General features: G+C 36.7%; 1 protein-coding gene across 1 annotated transcript in view; it reads right to left on the bottom strand.

Annotated features, from left to right (window-relative positions):
• grm4 (glutamate receptor, metabotropic 4) overlaps positions 1–19,902 on the bottom strand; it is a 288,386-nt gene that overhangs the window by 62,259 nt on the left and 206,225 nt on the right. Inside the window, exon 7 of the mRNA XM_079841186.1 lies at positions 1,036–1,236. Coding sequence (XP_079697312.1) covers positions 1,036–1,236 — 201 coding nt within the window. The remainder of the gene's footprint in view (positions 1–1,035; positions 1,237–19,902) is intronic.

Raw genomic sequence — 19,902 nt, 5'->3', positions numbered from 1 at the left:
CTTAAATAAAGTGAACAGCATCATAAATCTTTCTTTTTTTGAGTGTAGATACCAAAACCAGAGCGATTAAACCTTCAAAAACAACAATACCAAGTCACGAACAAATGTGAACAGCACAGAATTGCCGTTACCGATTACCGGCTCAGTTCGACCACTGAGTACAATTCATTAAAGCATCAGTTCTCAACTGGTCCCCGTAGAACTCCCCAATCAAGTGTTTGTATTCAGCTACCGCGGTAATTGTCAGGCACTTCATTAATTCAATTAGATCTGCATGTTTTCTGCTGGAAAAAAACGTCATGGCCAATTCAAAAGCAGAAGCTATTGACTCAATAAAAAGCCCAATAGAGAATCATTTCATCAAATGCACTAATGATTGAAGGGCACTTGGTCAGAGAACCATGTGACAGATCAATTTGCATAACGGTTGACCCAGTCGAGAAAAAAAAGAATACAAAAATGACCCCCGAAAGTCATATTCTATTAGCCGGTTACACTTCAGAACTGTAGGCCACATCACCATGGTCCTCTGAGTAATTGTGAATACTCAGTAAATTAATTAGTCATACTGCCATTGATAGTCCAGGAAGAACATGTCCAAAGGGTGTTGTGAGCCCACTGCAAACTGCTTTAATTAACACATACATGGCTCAGGAGGAACCTTGGCTTGGGTACGCTAAGCACATATCAAAATACTTTTCCGGGGAGCAGTCTGCCGTTCCTCAGGGGCTCTGTTGTTTCTCATAACTCTAATCCATTCCAGCAGCTAATCTTTGCAAAACCAATTGTTGACAATTTATAGCCAGGGTGGGGCTTTAGAAAAAGGATTTTGGACAGTTTTCAAATATGTGTCTCCTGTGAGAGAGCCGTTTTAAAATGGTTATGCTGCAATGAAGAAACTTGAATTCACCGTCAGCGGGATAATTATGCAAAAATCCCTTTTCTTAAGCACCCATAAACAGATGTTTGCTCTGCGCTGGTAGGTCTGTCAAAGGACAAACAGAAGAGCGGTAATGCAGAAGGTAAACCGCTTACCTGCAATTTTGACATTGCGTATGTACTTTAGCAGGAGGGTTCCGTCGACGGGGTCCATTTTGGAGCAGAGTCCCACCTTGCCAGGGCACAGGTCTTTGTGCATGTTGTGGAGGGCGTGCGCCATCGCGTACACTGCGTTAATCACGAACATCACCTTTCCTTCTTGCTCGTAGGACGAGTCTTTCCCGATCCGCTCTTGATCTGACAGACGAAAGAAAACGTTTGCATGAACATCGACTGAAGCATCATTCGATTTTGACTGAAAAGTCACACTGTGCACACTAGAAAGCGGCTGATGTTGCACAGCTAGACTCTTTCTACACTGTCTGCATCAAAGTTACTTGCCACCTCGGAATCTTCTCTATCAAACCAATCAGCTGTGAGCTTGAGGCAAGACGTGCATTTGTGAATTGAATCAAATAAGTAGTATAAATAAAAATAATACAAGATTTTCTCTTAATTAAAGCAGTGCACATTTTCATTAAAGGATTAGTTCACTTCAAAATGAACATTTCCTGATATTTTACATCCAAGATATTCATGTCTTTCTTTCTTCAGTCGAAAAGAAATTACGTTTTTTGAGGAAAACATTCCAGGATTTTTCTCCCCATCATAGACTTCCATGACAACCAAAATGTTGAAGGTCCAAATCAATGCAGACAGTTTTAAAGGTGGTTTCGCTAGATAAGACCCTATTCCTCGTTTGGGATCGTACAGAGCCATCTAAAGCCCTTCGAAGCCCTTTGAAACTGCATTGATTTGGATCTTCAACATTTTGGTTGTCATGGAAGTCAATGGTGTGGGGGAAAATCCTGGAATGCTTTCCTCAAAAAAACGTATTTTCTTTTCGACTGGAGAAAGAAAGACATGAACATCTTGGATGAGAGTAAAATATCAGGGAATTTTCATTTTGAAGTGAACTAATCCTTTAAGGTAGCAGCTCTGTGTTCTATCATCCTATAGATAATGGACACATGTGGAATTGTGTTAAGACTTCTAATCTGAGGTATACAACCATTACAGGGGTGACCTGAAAAGGGCACATTAAAAATCTCATCAAGCTCTCTTTACAAGTATGACAGTTGCAAATGCCTAGTTGCTACGGATACATTCATTTGAGATACCATTAGAATGTGTAGAGAAGCATCATTCTAGCATTTTTTGCATAAATGTTTTATAATTAGGCCTACAATGTTGTGACAATTATGATATAATATAAAAATGTATATTCAGGCACAGCTTGGGTAATGAATATTAATTATGTGATTCACTGAAGGCATTTATTCTTATATAATACCAATTCATACACCAAGTAAAAATGCATAAAATGCTTACAGTATAAATATTAGCAGATAAATAATTGCAGAACATAACAAAATAAATCAATATATTAAATAGTTTTATTTAACAAAATGTTTACCTTTATTTTCTCACCAAATATTGATTTATGAATTCAATTAATTAATCTGCATACTTAAAAACTTCATAATACTTACAAATAATTAATATTTTTTTAATTAAATTAAATTAGAAATAAAATGATGAATACATAAAAATGAAAAAAAAAAAAAATGAAAAAAAAAAAATTAAAATAAATAAATAAAATAAAATTATAAAATAAAATTATAAATAAAAAAAATAAAATAAATAAAATAAATAAATAATAAAATAAATAAAATAAATAAAATAAATAAAATAAATAAAATAAATAAAATAAATAAAATAAATAAAATAAATAAAATAAAATAAAATAAAATAAAATAAAATAAAATAAAATAAAATAAATAAAATAAAATAAAATAAAATAAAATAAAATAAAATAAAATAAAATAAAATAAAAATAAAATAAAATAAAATAAAATAAAATAAAATAAAATAAAATAAAATAAAATAAAATAAAATAAAATAAAATAAAAATAAAAAGGAGGGGCAACCTGTCACGTTTGGTTTTGGTTTACATTTATGTTTTCATGGCTTTTATTTTGTAGTTTTCATAGTCTAAACCCTGCGTCCCAATGCCCACCCTATCCATCCTAAATAGTAAGTGAGATTAAAATAAGTGTGTCCCAAAGCATAGTATGTTGAAAAAAGTATGCCAAAAGTCCCCGGATGGTCTACTAGTGTGGATCCATGCACACTATACCGGCTAATATTGCCCACAAATCATTGCACTATGGAGGAGGATTCAGTTCAGAACTAAACCCGAGTACACTACAAAACATGGCGTATGCGTGTGACCGATGGTGAGAGGTTTAGATAAAGGGTATTGAGTGAATAATAATCCATGCACATTTCAGCTGATTAAAAAATATTTCATGTTTCCGTATTATTTTTCATCTGCAACAATGTGAACTTATATAAAAATCCATTTGGCCATTAACTTTTACTACTCTCGCCGAATGGTTACATCCAGCCGCAGCCGATGTCGAACACACCAATTGAAAGACCTGTCATGTGATCATGTCATGTGCTTCCCTAGTCTTATGTGTAATGTTCTCATTGGTTCACTCATGATTGTTCACGTGTGTTTCTTGTTAGTCATTAGTGTATAAGAGCCCTCATGTTTCCATTGTATCTTGTCTAGCTTTGTTCACGAGTTTGTTCAAGTTTACTTCATACTTCAAGTGTTTAATAGATTGTTTTGTAAATTAAACTATACTTGAGTTCTTCAACTTGCCTACAGTGATCCAGTTGGCTTCTTACAGTACTGTACAGTTGTGTGTAAAACCATTTCTACAGGGCTTGTTAAATAGCATTTAAATAGAAAGGGGAAGAAAAGAATCAAATATCTACAATATGCCACGAGTTGCCGCTTCACATGTTCAGTTATCCAAGTCCCGCATCTTGCTCTTCATGCCACGGATAAATGAAAGAGGTCTGGTAACACACGAGGGTGGAATAATAGACAGGGAGACAGCAAGCAAGATTAATTATCTCTCAGCGCTCATATAATCATGCCAGACAGCTGTATATTCATTAGAGCTGGAGTTGCTCAGCTTGGGTTTTTTTTTTTTTTTTTTTTTTGTAAGGTCTTAATTGCAAAGGAGCTGTTTCAATTATGACCCTGCCAGAACAAACCGGAGAGATAGCTGTCAGATGTCAGGTTGGCAGATTGCAGAATAACTTCAGAATAAAGCCCGTGCCATTGTCATTGTGGGTTAATGCCAGCATGTACACTACGTTTACAGTATTTCCAACAACTGCAAAAACCGAAAGAGCAATCATTACTCTATACAATAGGATTCCTTTCAGGTTAGCGCTTCTTAGTGCAGTATTTGTCTGTTGTTTGAAATTTCAAAAGGCTGGTTTCCTCTTTTACTCAATACTCTTTGCTGGTTTGCCCAAGACAAACCCATCCATATCCTCTCTTCCTACATTTGCAAACCTATTCTTATCTAAACAAAGCCAGGGTGTTTTCTTCCTCTTTTTTTCCTGCTTAAAGTAAAGAAATGTCTGTCCTATTCTTCTAGGGTTGCTAATCACTAGCACTTCAGCTTTGCCTTAAACAGAAAGCCAAAGGCAATTTAACATCCTCGACAGTCCCTTTGCATCTTGAAAACCCTAAATTAAAGAGGCAGGTTTTGCTTGTGTAATTGTTCACCACAAGCATAACTATTTCAGGGGTGGGGGGGGGGGGCTTTCGAGTTCCGTCATGGGTCTGCCAGTGAGAAAAAAATCTACTGTGTATCTCCCTGGAGGAGGATGGCTAGCCCACACACTTCTTAATGCTCTTCATACACAAACACACACAAACGCATTAGCACTCTCACTGGCAGATGAACACGCATACATGGCGTTTGCATACATACACTCATGTGCAAACTCCTTGTCTGACAACCCTCTACGCACACCTTGGCAATAGAATCGCCATTGGCTAGTAAATTTTTTTGTTAAGTCGCCAGACTGATAAAAAAAAATTGATAATAGTAATTATATTATATTATTAAAAGATAATAATAATACTACTAATTCTACTACTAAAAAAATTTTACAATGCAATAAGGATCACGTTGACAGCATTTGCTGAAACTGATTTGCTTAAATCAAAACAGGGACAAAGATGAGCGCCAGCCAATGAGATTGCCGTTTGCGAATTAGTTCCGCCCATTACCGGAAAAAACGGCATATATTGTGCTTAAAAGCTGAATAATTCCAAATGAACTCCGTTATTTTGACAGGAAAATACAACAAAGAATATTGTTAACATGTAGCGCATCGATTTTGCGTGGTAGGTGAGACTCTCGCGCACTCTCTCTCTTGCGTGCGCGCATGTGTGTGTGTGAGTGTGAGTTCTTCACACTAGAGTTTACGGTACGTCAGATGAGCTGATTTGAAATTCAGCGAGAGAGTTCAGCGAGTAAAAATATATTTATGCTTAACTTATTCTTAGCTTCACACACACACTGGCGAGTAAAATCTGAGAATTTATTAGCCAATGGCAAGTGATAGATATTATTTAATCGCCCAGTGACGATTTACTCGCATATGCAAGTGTTTTACTCGCATTGAGGGTTGTCTGAGCACATCCACATACGCTACTATACAACTTGTTAACGTTATTTGTTAACATTCACTGATTTGCTGAAAAACTGCTTTATTTAACATATTTTTATAAAAATAATTCAAACACTAAGTACTGTAACAACACTGAAACAAAACAAACAAAATAAAATGTAGAACTAATATTGGAACATAAAAATAGCAGAAAATAAAATACACTTTATTTAATTAATTAATTAATTAATAAATAAATAAAATAATATAATTACTGATGAAATAACATGACAATTAATAAGTACAATAATTTAAAATTACATATTACAAAAAAATCATATGGGACATTTTTCAGCAAATAATGATATGACGGATTAATTAAATAAAATTTGCTAATTAATTCCTTTTGATCCCAATGAAAATAAATGAATAGGATCAAATAAATAAATAAATAAAATCATTTTAAATAATTACAAATTAATACAACATTGATTTTATCTTCATAAGAGGCCTTTTCTCACATGAATATTGATATATCAATCCAATTATTCTCCCTAAATGATTACAAATTAATAAAACACTGATTTTATCGTAATATTCAATCCAATTATTCTGCTTACTTAAAAATGATTGATTGGCATCATAAAAAAATTAAAATAAATGAACAAAGCAAAGCAAAACAAAACAAAAACACCTTCCCATTACACAAAATCCAACAGATCCGATACAGTTACAAGCACAAACTCCTCATCCTAGATTCTAAACACATCCAAGTTGACTATGCCGGCCGCTGTTGGAGGAATCCTTTGCAATTAAGGGAAGCGTCTGGGAGAGTTTGTCGGGGGCTGAAAGGTGGCAGAGATGGGGGTCGTGACAGAGTAGCACGCTCATAACCTTCGGTCCCTCTCGCTGCTCCGGGGCTTTAAAGACACTAGATGTCCTGCTCTGAGGGCTCATGCTCTCTCTGGGAATAATGATTCTGACGCTCCCCATTTGCCAGAAAAACCTCCAGAGCCTTTTGTCTCACTTAAGTCTCTTGTTTGTGGTTTCGGACGAGTGATTTTCTTCTCAAAGGGTTTTGTGGAAACTCTGCTGTAGCCTTAACCTCAACAACGGTAAAAAAAAAATCTTGATACAAAGTGCTTTTGATTCGGAGACAACGTGATCGGTCTATAGAAATGGCCGGGGTGTGCGCGCTACTCAAGGAGTGCCAGTTTCTGAATGCACTTACTGTAATAAAAGCAATCCATTAACTTCTGACGAATGAATTAAAATATTCAGCATGGAGATAGCTGCTATAATTGATTCAAAGGACAGAATGACTTCTTTAGATGTTGCATACATTAGTTTTGGATCTCGGACCTCAAAAATCCCTCCAGCAATCAAAGAAAAAGAGTCATTATTTCTGCCCTTTCAAAGATAATTCAGGTAATATTTGTTGAGCGGCTTCAGGCTTTTTTTGTCTTAGGTCTAGACAATCTAAATCTTAATAGTACATTTACATATATGTAGAAAAAAACTGTTCTTTAACAGACTGTTTGAATGTTTGTTTTAGATTGTAAATCATTCTTTAGCTTTTACGACAGCCGTTTCACTTACTACCCAAGGGCACAAATTTGATGACTCATGTATTGCTCTTCGTAACCAACATGCTTTTGTTTACAAGCCCACCTCTATAATCCGTACACAACATTTCGGTGGGATAAGGATAATAGATGGAATCTGCATCACCTCTGCATTTATCAGACATCTGCTCTAGATGAAAGATGGGTCCTGCCTTTTGATCAACGCTCCCATGCAAAGCATTTAAGACATATGATGTCTCCTCCACCACTCCTCTCTGAGCAACACAAGCCTGAGGGAGGTTTTGTTGGGAACCAAAAAAAAAAACCCCCTCAAATTTCTCTATTAAAGCTTGGCAATCCAAATCCCATGAATCGCCCCTGGGGGACAGCCTTCAACACTTTTTGAATACAAACACGGGCGTCTTGTGTCTCATTATTGTTTTAGAAATAGCCATATGCTGGGAACAATATATTTATTTCTTAAAAATAAGCTAATGCAACAAATTTCATTGCAAGCAATTCACTAAAACCTCAAAAGTACTTTACTCAATCCAGGGTTTTTCAAACACTTCCATGTCATTCCCCTGAATATGATGATAACCTTGCAATGAACCCCAAATATACATTTTCCATATATTAAGACCCATTTGTTATATAAGAAAAAATATGAAATTATAAAATGTGTATATTTATACAGTACGCTACATTTCCAAAAATTAAAGAGGACCTATTACGCACCATTTTACAACATGCAAAATTAGTCTCTGATGTCCCCAGAGTGTGTATGTGAAGTTTTAGCTCAAAATATCCAGATCATTTTATAGCATGTTAAAATTGCCACTTTTGAGGGGTGAGCAAAAACGCACCATTTTTGTGTGTGTCCCCTTTAAATGAGCTAGTGCTCCCGGCCCCCTTTCAAGAAGAGGGTGGAGCTTCAAGAGCTCATGCTCCAGCATACCGGGCAACAAATAAACAGGACAATCTCACGCACTGAAAATGTTTGAAACTGTCAGTAGCGGTGTTCAGCCTTATATGTTCGAACCGAAGTTGGACAGTGATGGAGAGACTCAAGAAGAAGTGACAACATGTAGAATGCAAAGGACGTTTCTGAATGATTAATAGAGACAGAGCGACACGCTTTATAATCTAAAGACCACGCCCACCGGGAGGGGGGAAACAATCAAATCGTCTCCATTGACTTGGTATTGCGTGAAGCGGCCTCCTTGTCATTTTTGACTTATAACAAAAAAACTGAACCATTTATAAAAGCTGATGTGACAAGGTGTAACAAGCTAAACAACCCAGAACGAAAAAAAAAGTTTTTATAAGCTGTTGATCCAAAAATCGAGCGTTTAAGGACAAAAAAAAGTGGATGCAGGCAATTGAGACAGAGCGTGACATGTTATATTACATTAAGAACTACACCCACTAGAGGGGAACGTAATCAGCGACAGGAAATATAATATATAAAACTGACATTTGGATATGTTTACTGCACACATAGGCATACTGAGGCATACTGAGTGTTAGGATCCCCAAATTTACCCATTCTTCCTGCTGAAGCTTCACGTTTTATTGCATGTATCCACTTTTGGCTCCTTAAACGCTCGTTTTTTTTGGGTCATCAGCTTATCAAACTTATTTCTGTGTTTTTTTAGCTTGTTTGCTGTACACCTTGTCATATATCAGTTTTTAGACATTGTTCTGTTTTTTGTTATAAGTCGGAAATGACAAGGAGGCAGCCTCACGCAAAGCACAGTCAATGGAGAGCGTTGGATTGTGTGGATATTGGCCTAAATATGCTCTGTCTCTATTGATTGATTTATGTAGTTGATGTGGAGTTAACTATCTTCAAGTCATCAATTAGCATGTTCCGTCATGATAATCTATAAATCGCTTGTGTGGGAACTGTTGTAAGATGCCTACAGAGCCAGAGAATATCTGCTGCATGGAGATAGAACAGGTATAGTTTAGTTTAATTACGGTTATAACTTATGTTTTCATCTTGCTTTATGACATGCTATTGTATTTGTTTTGTGTACTGTTGTGCAATAAAGGTGAAAAGACTCCCAAATGTATGACTGGCCATCCTGGGCTAGACCTGGACTTTGTGCATTCTCTTCAGAACGCATTTGTGGTCGCAGACATTAGCTGGGTTTCCATCCAAACGTGAAGAGAATCTTTTCAAAGTTTGCAAAAAACAAAAAACAAAAAAAAACACATAAAACACCATCAGCGGAAAGAGCAGTGATGTGTCATTTGCGAGCAGGTCGGCTCTATGAGTCAGCTCCTTTAAGTGAACCGTGAGAATCGGTTCCCATCTGAGAGCCGTTTTCCCTTTTTGTATATTAATGCAATAATAATAATATTCTCCTTTCGCTACACTGTGCAGCCACACGTCAAGTAGTCTAACTGAATGTTATTTTGATGTGTATGTGTGTGCGATCATGTGTGATGACATTACCCCTCTGCTCTCGATTCGTCGCACACACATACAGCAGGCTACACATTAACAGAACGTTCAGTCACTGCATGTGGTCGAGCAGTGTGGCGAAAAGATCATCCGTAATATTGGGTCAGAAAACAAGATGAGTAACACTGAATAATTTAAGTGAAATATGTGCATAAATATCAATCACAAGCCAAACATTACTTTGACTGAATTTAAAGAGCCAGAAGTGGGAAATGAAGAGTCGTTTGGAGCTGAAAGAGTCGGCTCTTATTACTGAGCTAAGCCAAATGATCCAGTTCTCTAAAAAGAGCCCACATGTGGGTTTAATGTTTTCTATGTCAGAATTTATTCGGCAAATGCTTTTCTATCTCCCATTATTTGCATTAACTCTTTTTCGCACAAGTCAAAATCCACATCAAGTGAGCTTAGAAACTTTTTTGTGAATTAAGGGATTTTGTTTCAAATTTAGCTGTTTCCATTACTTGTTTCTCAATTATGGCATTGTGTGTGGGGGGGGGGGGGCACCACATGCCTAGATCTGCTATGGAGGCGTATCCCTCTCTCTAGAAGTGGCAGCATGTTTACATTAATTTTATGTTCTTTATTTAGTATTTAGCAGAAGCAAGTCGTACATTCTCTGCAGCATCAGCAGCGTAGCAGATCGAGTCCGCCACGACCAAACCCATGTAAATCCCATTTACATTAACAAAATGTTTTACAAAAATTTAAAACTAGTCCGAGACTTAGGAATATGACAAACATTCTAAATTCTTTGTATTAAATCTAAAAACCTAATACAAAAAATTGTATTCAAAATGCATTTCAATTAAAATTGTATTTCTTCTACCCACTATTATTGTATAGCCTGAATACATTTTCAATTTGATCCAAAATCATACATTTATATACGATTTTTCACAATAAACACCAAACTTGCCTTACAATCCCCATTGAGTATAAGAAGAAGAGATGCAAACAATGAGTAGAGCTTGTGCTGTGCTCAAAAAGCAATTACTGTGCAAATGTTTGTGGAGTCACCACTCTTTTCTTTGTTTCACTTCCTGCCAACACTATACATAACATTATGGTGACATACAGGACATACAGTTTTCTATAAGGGGGCACATCTTGGAGAAGGGGGGGTGTTAACTATTCTTTTGAATTATGGAAGCGAGAACTTACATTATAAACGCATTTACTGTCGCTATCCCAGAATATTAAGAATATTAGGACTATAAGTCCTGCATAGATTCAGTCTTCCTCGTTTTGTAGCTTATAGAAACAGACTAATTTAACATTTAGCATATAAGCACTGACAAAGCAAGGCAAACTGCACCTTATCTCGGAGTTGTACAGCACATTGAGAACCAGAGGCTGTTCTTTGAAGTCCTGCAATAACATCCTCCATTACCTTTGGTCGAATGACAGTAAAAGTCATTTTAACATAAGGATAAAAATATTTTTTTTTGTACAATTTTGGATGGATTCCCCCAACCACCTGCACATGGTTCTAGACAAATCGCCTAATGCCAGGCTGTGTGACAGAAATTCGACAACCTTGGGGCACTATTAATTTTGTACCTAAAATATTCTAAGATTAAAGTAAACTTTATATTAACCTACACAGTGTGGTCAGTAACCTATGGCTCACCAGGGGCCTCATTTATAAACGTTGCGTACGCACAAAAGAAGGCGTACGCCACTCTCTACGCAATAATTGGTATTTATAAAAAGCAAACTTGACGGGAAAATGTGCGGTCCTTCACGCAAGCTCTGACCCAGGCGTACGCACAAAAATGGGTGAAATGAGAAATGGCGACACCGTCGGCAGATGGAAGAAACACGTGAAAGTGTGTGAAACTGTTGACCGTTGTGTAAAAGAAATGGCAATACTGCCTCTCATAAATAACATGAAGACTTCACAAAGCAAGTATTACAATTAACAGCCTACACGAACACCCGTTTGATCGATCTGCAGTGTAAAACAAACAAAATCAAAACGAAAAAAAAGTGAAATATGTTCTGCAATAATATTGGCATGTTATGCAATTCATCCTCATAAATAATATGGTAAACAGAACGAAATAATGTACAAAACTGATATTCTCGTCAATGTGTCCGTCTGGCGGAGCAGATATAGATGCAATTAGATAGACAGATAGATAATTAGGGAGATATATAGATAAATAGATAGATAGATGTATTAATTGTCCACTGGGGAAAGTTGTTTTCATAGTAAAGATTTCTTCATCAGCTACGGAATCATGGTATTCATGCAAATGCCTTTAGTTTGTTTTATTTTAGATACAATAACATATGACGTATGTCTCTGCCATTCAGAAAGCTGCAAGAAATTACATTTGCACTGAACTATTTCCCATTTCCACGCAGAGAATAGGGATAGGGATTAATAGGGATTCCCCAATAATTGCCGCCAGTCTCTCATCAAGAGGGGTCAGCTCCGGTGTCCCCTTTCCCCCACCCGTGGCAGACACACTCTGGCGATGGAGCACTAGACGCTTTTTTGCCTCGACTTTGATGTCCGACCATTTCTTTTTTTTTTTCGGCCACGGTCCGAGGTTGTGAGGCTACAGCATTTAGGCGTCTGCAACCTTTTGCCACTCAGGTGCCTTTTTGGCATTAGTAATGCCCACACTGTGTCACTCCAAAACATAGTTTTCTCCTCTTTTCCACCTCGCCAACGATAATTTCTACTTCACATTGAGTGAAGTAACGTTTTTTTGATTTCCTCTCTGTATTTGCCATGATTTCGCAATCGATGAATATTAACTTGTGGGCGTTTCACGGACTATTTATGGGCAACTATGGGCGTGACATGAAGCCGCAAAAGCTGCGCTACATTTAGAATTGATTGTGATTTATTAAGGGAAAACTGCGTAGGATGTGCGTGCGCACGGTTTTATAAATCCGAATATTTCTGTGCGTACGCACGTCCTACGTTTCGTCCGTACGCCACTTCTGACGCAAATCCTACGCAAAGTTTTATAAATGAGGCCCCAGGTCTCTCACCATTTACCAACAAATGATCGATAAAAAAATTTGACACATCAACAGAGATCCGCTCTCTGCAGAAACAAACTACAAACTACAATCAACTAACCACTTACGTTTCAGTGGTAACAGCTCTTGCACTGGGATTCAAGCAGCTGTAGCTTGTTTAAGGTAACATTGTTCATTTTTAGAAAATGTAAAAGTAGGCTATATAAACTTTAAAGCTGCTGCCCGTAACTTTTTTTGTGTTCAAGATTTTCAAAAATTATATAATGAGAATGTACAACATGAATCCATTTTCCTTTGTTTTTGACTTACCTTGAATCATTATAGTATACTTATTGGGACTATTTCAGACCGGTCTGGTAGGAACTGCGGAGGAGGAGCACAGTCCCTGCGTGACTCGCCATAGACATAAACAGAGAGAAGAATCTCTGGCTGCAATTTTCTTCCGCAAGACGCAAGCAGTTATATTTATTAACAGCTAGAGCGCAAAAAGTTACGGACTGCAGCTTAAATATAGGCCTATGCTTTTATTGAAACTGGTGCTTTGCTGTGCAAAGAGACATTTCGAACATTTCACCCGCTGGTACTTTCGCTTTTGCTGGAGAGTGCCTTGTGATTAATTAATGTGTAATTTTTATGATAATCCGCACAGATTTCAGTTGACGAAAATAAATAATAAAAGCGCGATAAGTCGCGAAAGACAGCTGGATTACTGGCTGGATTACTGACAGGATACTGTGCGCGCGCTCCGAGCTCAACAAGGACAAGCATAGTAGCCTTTGTCTTCAGTTGTGCGCCTAAACAAGCCAAATAAACACAAAAATATATCAAAATGCCAAGTCGAGTATTCACACAAAGAGGATTTATAACTCAACCTCACAGTGAAAGCCCTGCACAATTAATTCCATTTTGCAACTTAGTTATTGTTTGCTGCATATTTGTTAGTTTTTAGTTATGGACCTAATAATAACTACTGTAGAAATTTTATTTAAAAACATTTTTAAGAATAATTTTATATTATTTTTAACTGTGGCTCTTTTGGAAAAATGCATTACCCAAAAATGAAAAAATGGCTCTTTGGTCAAAAAAGTTTCCCGACCCCTGGCGTAGAATAAAATATCAATAAAATACGTTGTCAAATTATAGGCTATTTGAGAAAGGATTATTGCTGCTTCCATTGACAACAAGTGCAGCTATACTATAAATGTTTTTGCTAGTTATCTGCATTTAAATGTTGGACAGAAACATAAAATAAATATTATATGTTTGAAAACACTGAACAGTTGTGATATATGACGAGTGTCTGGCTCAGCACCAGCCAAAGCATGAACGCAGATTTGAATTTAGCAGTTGATGATGTAAGATTACAAATTTATACATTGTTATATAGATAGATGATAGATAGAGTCTTTATTGTCCCATAGGGATATTCTTTTTCACACATCATCTTATTTCCAAAAATACAGCAGCAACATATAACATGTAACGTTTGACATATAGTATTAACATATAACATTTACATATAACATATAACTTTTTCACAAAAGAGGGATGTATGATTGTCACCGAAGTTTGTTTAGAGCAGTGATGGCTGATGGTACAAAACTTTTCTTAAAGTGGGCCTTTTTCCAGTCTAGGGCTCTGTATCTGCGGCCAGATGGGAGTAGAGTAAAGTACTGGTTCAGTGGATGGTCAGTGTTGCTTACTATGGCGCGGGATAGACGTGTGGTAGCTGTATCATTTGCATCAGTGAGGCTGGGGGTGGGAAGCTGTATTATCTTCAATGCTAAGTGTGAGAATTTAATGAGTTTATTTATTACATTATATATAGGTTCCAATGTAATAGAATATAACTGAAAACATTATCTATATTTGTGTTTTACATTTTGAAGTAAACTTGAGGAAATTCTAAGGAGATTACGTCAGACCGTGTAAGTGTTTGAGACATTAAGTATTTTGTCTTTATGCACTTCCTGACTATTTACCATGACAAGCTTAGAGCAATACTGCTTGAGTGATTGGATTAGCATCTATGCATTTGAATGACACTGTTATGCTGATTGAATTACGGCTGATGAGACAGGAATGTTTGGGGTGTGTCCCTATTTTGAACGTCTCCTCCCCTGCTGTACAATCCCTCCCCCTGAAATTAGATAAATTGCATTATTTTGTACTGTTAAATTAGACTGTTTTCGGACGACCTGCAGCACAGAGAGTTCTCATTAAAAGAATAACTTCTGTTTGATCCCGAAGTCTCCTGGTCTTCATCTTCTGAGTTTCCTACACTTTAGAAGAGAAAAGTTCACAACAATGACATGACGTACTGAACGTTCTAATCACACCGGTCTGATCGTGCGCTTCGAAAGATTAATTATCAAATGTAAAAATATTATTTTTTGTCTTCTGGAAGCTGCATTCAAATCCATTTTTTACGTGCCCCCTCGCTTTGAATGGGCATATTCTTCACTAGTGGTTAACTGCAGATGATTCACTTGGGTTACAAATTTTTACGTTTCTGTGCTGAGTTTTTGTGTCTCCTCTACAGGACAGGTGGTGCTTTAATAGCAAATTTTGCACGCACATATGTTTTCAGATTCATAAAACCATTCTCATATACTCTTGGATTGTGCATGCAAGCTTACAACAGCTTATTATGCCTCATCTGCATATCATTTCCATAAACATACTGTGATCCAGATATATAGAACCAGAATTAGCTTAATTTACAGTTTTAAGAATGTTTAGATATTTTAGCTGCAAATAAAACAAAGATACTGATTAAGAGTATTATAAGTATTGTTTCATTAAGTGCAGTGCAGCGAATCAGTGAAATAACTTGTTTACCATTTTCTTAAACACTGCTTGTGTTTAAGTGGCACAGGGCTGCACAATACCGCAGATCTGTACAGCGGCATCATACTTACATCCATGAATACCAATGATCAGACCGATCCAGACAGCTGACAAAAGATGTTTCCGCAGACCAATGGTCCATTCGACTCCCGAACTAACAACTCAATTGTAATCAAGCCAAGCGTGCATTAGACATTGATGTTTATTTCAAATAATTTTTTGTTTTTTTGAACTGAGAATGCAATTTCTGCAATTTAGAACAAGCCCAAGTGGAATTATCATGAGCCAAGAAATCTTTGCTTTGGTTAAAAATATACTTCTCATAGAATGTCATGGGAAAAAGTCTAAAAGCAGTGCATCCATTATTAATCTTTCAGTTTTATAGCTTATGTTTTGAAAGCCTTTTCAATTAGTTGCGTACATTTTATTTCATTTTATAATTCCTGGATGACTGCATCTGATTAGAGTGCTTAACTCTATACATACGCATACGTTTTTGTTTTAAATGTGTTGAATTAAATCAATTTTTTTTATTATTATACATTACTTGGTAAAAAAGAGTCGCCAATTTGCATACAGTGGCCTGTGCACAAGTGTATTTTTATTAAAACTGGAAATGTTACTTTCTGAGGCCCATTTCATGGACAATATATGGGCCACTACACCATGTTCTGTACATTTTAGGTTGAAACATCAATTAGTTTTAATCGATATACTGGATTGCACTGCCACTGCCTTTTCTGGTCATTTAAATTTGGCAAATTAAACCTTTTTGCCAGCAGCAATGGAATAATGTATATGTCCTTCCAACATTTATTCCTTTTGAAACTAGTTAAATGAGGCATTTTGTGTACAATCAATACCCAGGCTAATATATATTCATCAGCCAGTCTGATGCTACTCAGCTTCAGACAATGTGCATGTAGATATTTCACTCACTATCTGATGCATATCACTGACAAATAAAATTGGCAAGAATAAGACTGGTGCTATGCAATTTGATTAAGCCGCTTTGTATCAAGTAAACTAGATTAGTATTCTCAACCAGTTCTGCTTTAAAGGGGTCATGAATTGAGAAATCAACTTTTCATTCAGCCTTTGATATATACAAGTTTATCGTCATATAAGAATATCCATTAAGTTTCAGAGCTGAAAACGTCCTTGTTTGTCAAAGAAAAGCTTTTATTGACACCAGACCCAGCAAACGCTCGATCTCAGAATATGACGTCAGCATGTGGTGAAACGCCGCCTCAGCAGAAGAATAAGTACGCCTGATTCTGTAGCCCCGCCCACCAACTCGTGGGGCTAAATGGATCACGCTACCGAGCAATAAACATGCCGAAGATAGCAAGATATTGCGCTGTGCCTGGTTGTGGAAGAACACAGTTGCTGCATAAGCTTCCTTCGAATTCTAATATTAGGAATGTGTGGTTGAACTTTATTTTTAATGACGTTCCAGCTCACGTGCATAAGACATTGCACATTTGTTCGCTTCATTTCACCGCGGAATCGTTTGTAAACAAGACACAGGTCGAGACTGGATTTGCAGACATATTGAGATTAAAACACAATGTTGTGCCTTCTCTATTGGATCCGACAGGAACGGTGCAACACACTTCTGTGAGTAAAACGTGTTTTTTATATCTGATAGTATTGCATTGTTACAGTTTGATATCTACTGATTATGTTGCGGAAGTTTTGAACATGTTGATTTGTCTGCAGTGAAGTTTGCGGATATATCCACCGATCAGGCGGCCCAAGTAATAAAAAATAACATTCATATTAATTGCGGGTGGATGAGAGATAAATAATTGTGATGTTTGGTAAAGACATTTTGCGAGCCCTGTGGGCGGATTCCGGTTGTCGTTTCTCCACATTGGAAGTTTTAAAAACAATTCCCCACATGTATTGACGGGGCCGAAACTCATTATTATGCAAAACTGTTATCCAATCATAGCAGTGGGCATTTACTAGTCTTAAGTGCGGCACGCCCATAAAAACCGAGCGTTCCAGGAGAGAGGCTCAAAACCAGGTAAAAAATAGCCTATTACTTATTCATTATGATATTTTTTTGAATGTAAAAACCACGCAAACTTAATAAGTTTACCTCAGACAACAGTATAAAAAAGCCAGTTCATGACCCCTTTAAATGGTACCAAAATGGCAAAAAATAAAATGTTCTTTAAAGGTCCTGTTCTTCGGGATCTCATTTTTCAAACTTTAGTTAGTGTGTAATGTTGTTGTTAGAGCATAAATAATACCTGTAAAATTCTAAAGCTCAAAGTTCAATGCCAAGCGAGATATTTTATTTAACAGAAGTTCCCTTTCAAAGCCTACAGCGAACGGCCGGTTTGGACTACATCCCTGTACTTCCTGCTTTAATGACGTCAGTAGAACAGTTTGTTGACTAACCTCCGCCCACTAGAATACGCGAAAAAGGGGGCGTGGTCTTGTTGCTCTCCCACGTGGAGAAGAGGATGTGTTGCATTTGTAGAGTGTGTTTGTCGCCATGTCGTCGAGACGCTGTTATTTTCATCCCAGGTCTGATTCCGGCTCAAATTGATACGGTAATATAGACATGTTTACAATAACATTGAGCGCAGGCATCTCCCCGTTATGGTAAGAGACGTGACCTTTCCAGGCAACGTGTGCTAAGCTGCTGTCGAATCACAACACGGGAACCGCTGGCACAATCAGAACTCGTTACGTATTTCTGAAGGAGGGACTTCATAGAACAAGGAAATCATCAAGCCGTTTTTAGGACAGTGAAAACAGCGGTATACATATATCTTTTTACACGCGAAACATGAACACATGTTATATTGCACACTGTAAACACAATCAAAGCTTCAAAAACACAGGAAAAACGGGACCTTTAAAAAAATGCATTGGTCTTTTATATGTTGCTAAGCCTATGTATTTTCCAATCCCATCAATACACGATTATTTGGCTATTTTTGGGTTACGACCCACCGAAAACACTGAGAATAAGCTACAAGATGGACTCAAAAGTCAGGCTGCACATTTCCCCTACTCAAGAGAGCAGTGAAATCATGTAACCACAGCAAACAGATGTCAACAAGCTCAACTTTGTCCTCCCATCTTCTGATATCACAGAGATCCATCGCAACATGTGCAATCCATAATCACAAGCTGCTCCCTGCATGGAGAATTTCCTGTATGTTCAACCCTGATAAAAGCAGAGCAGAGTGCTACAAACAGAGAAAGACAGAGAGCGAGAGATAGAGAATGGGAAGGAGGTAGAGAGGAGGAGAGGCAGAGAGAGCTGAACGCTGAGATATCCAGCCTTTTAATCCGACAGTAACCAGAGGGCTTTTGTGAGGGCTGGGAAATCGCAGCATTGATGTAGCGCACTCTTCTATCTCTGGCTGCTGGATCTTCGATAAGAGTGGGGGTCAACACAGTCTTTATATTTAAGCATTGCATTCTCTCTGATAAAACAGCAATGCTATACATTTCTGCACTCATTAACTTGCTATCTGATGTATTATCTAAATTAAATTCAACACGATGCATTCATGTGTTTTTGTGCTAAATCTAACACACACACGACCATGCAAAAGTTTGGGGTTGGTAAGATTGTTTTAACGACTTTGAAAGAAGTAATCCATTGCCCATGTCTTCAGTGTCACATGACCCTTCAGAAATCATTAGAATATGCTGATTTACTAAACATTTCATATTATCATCAATGTTGAAAACAGCTGTGATGCTTTACATTTTTTGGAAACCACTTTTTTCAGGATTATTTGACAAATAAAATTTCAAAAGAACAGTATTTTAAAAAAAAAAACTGAATAGTAAATGTCTCTACTGTTAAACTGTAAATTCTAACAAGTTCAGTTTACTTAAAAAAAGTTTTGAAACCGATTTTTGCAAAGCAAAATTAAATGGAAAACTGCAGTTAATTTAATAATCAGCTAAAAGTAAAAAAAGCTAACACCTCCTAAGTGAATTAAGTAATACATATCAAGTTAGTTTAATGCCAATTCTAGTTAACATACTCTAGAACATTTAATAATCTTACTTAAGTAAGATTACTTGAGTACCATTTAACTAACTGTTTTATATTATGTTCTGCAAACATCTTAAATACTATTATTCTCAACATAGTTTTAATCTGTCATTTTCAGTTTTTTCAAGTTTTAATCTGTCATTTTCAGTTTTTTCATGTGAAATCGGTTTCCACATTTTCTTCAAGTAAAGTGAAAGTATTTTTAGTAGTTCAACTAGCATTGAATGCAATTAACACTCAATAAGAATGTTGAAGTCTGTGCGTGACTCAAGCATGGTCAATTGTAATATATATATATATATATATAATTATTATTATTACTACTTCCCTTCCTTTGAAATCAAAGAACTGTGATTTCTTGTTGCACTGCTGCATATAGGAAGAGAATTATAATATGAATATATGAATTATAATAATAATAACAATAATATGAATGAAGTTCCAGGTGC

The sequence above is a fragment of the Gobio gobio genome (assembly GCF_949357685.1).
Source record: "Gobio gobio genome assembly, chromosome: 17".
Classification (NCBI taxonomy): domain Eukaryota; kingdom Metazoa; phylum Chordata; class Actinopteri; order Cypriniformes; family Gobionidae; genus Gobio; species Gobio gobio.
Note: the sequence above shows the minus strand (reverse complement) of the source record. Positions and strands in the feature narration are given on the sequence as shown.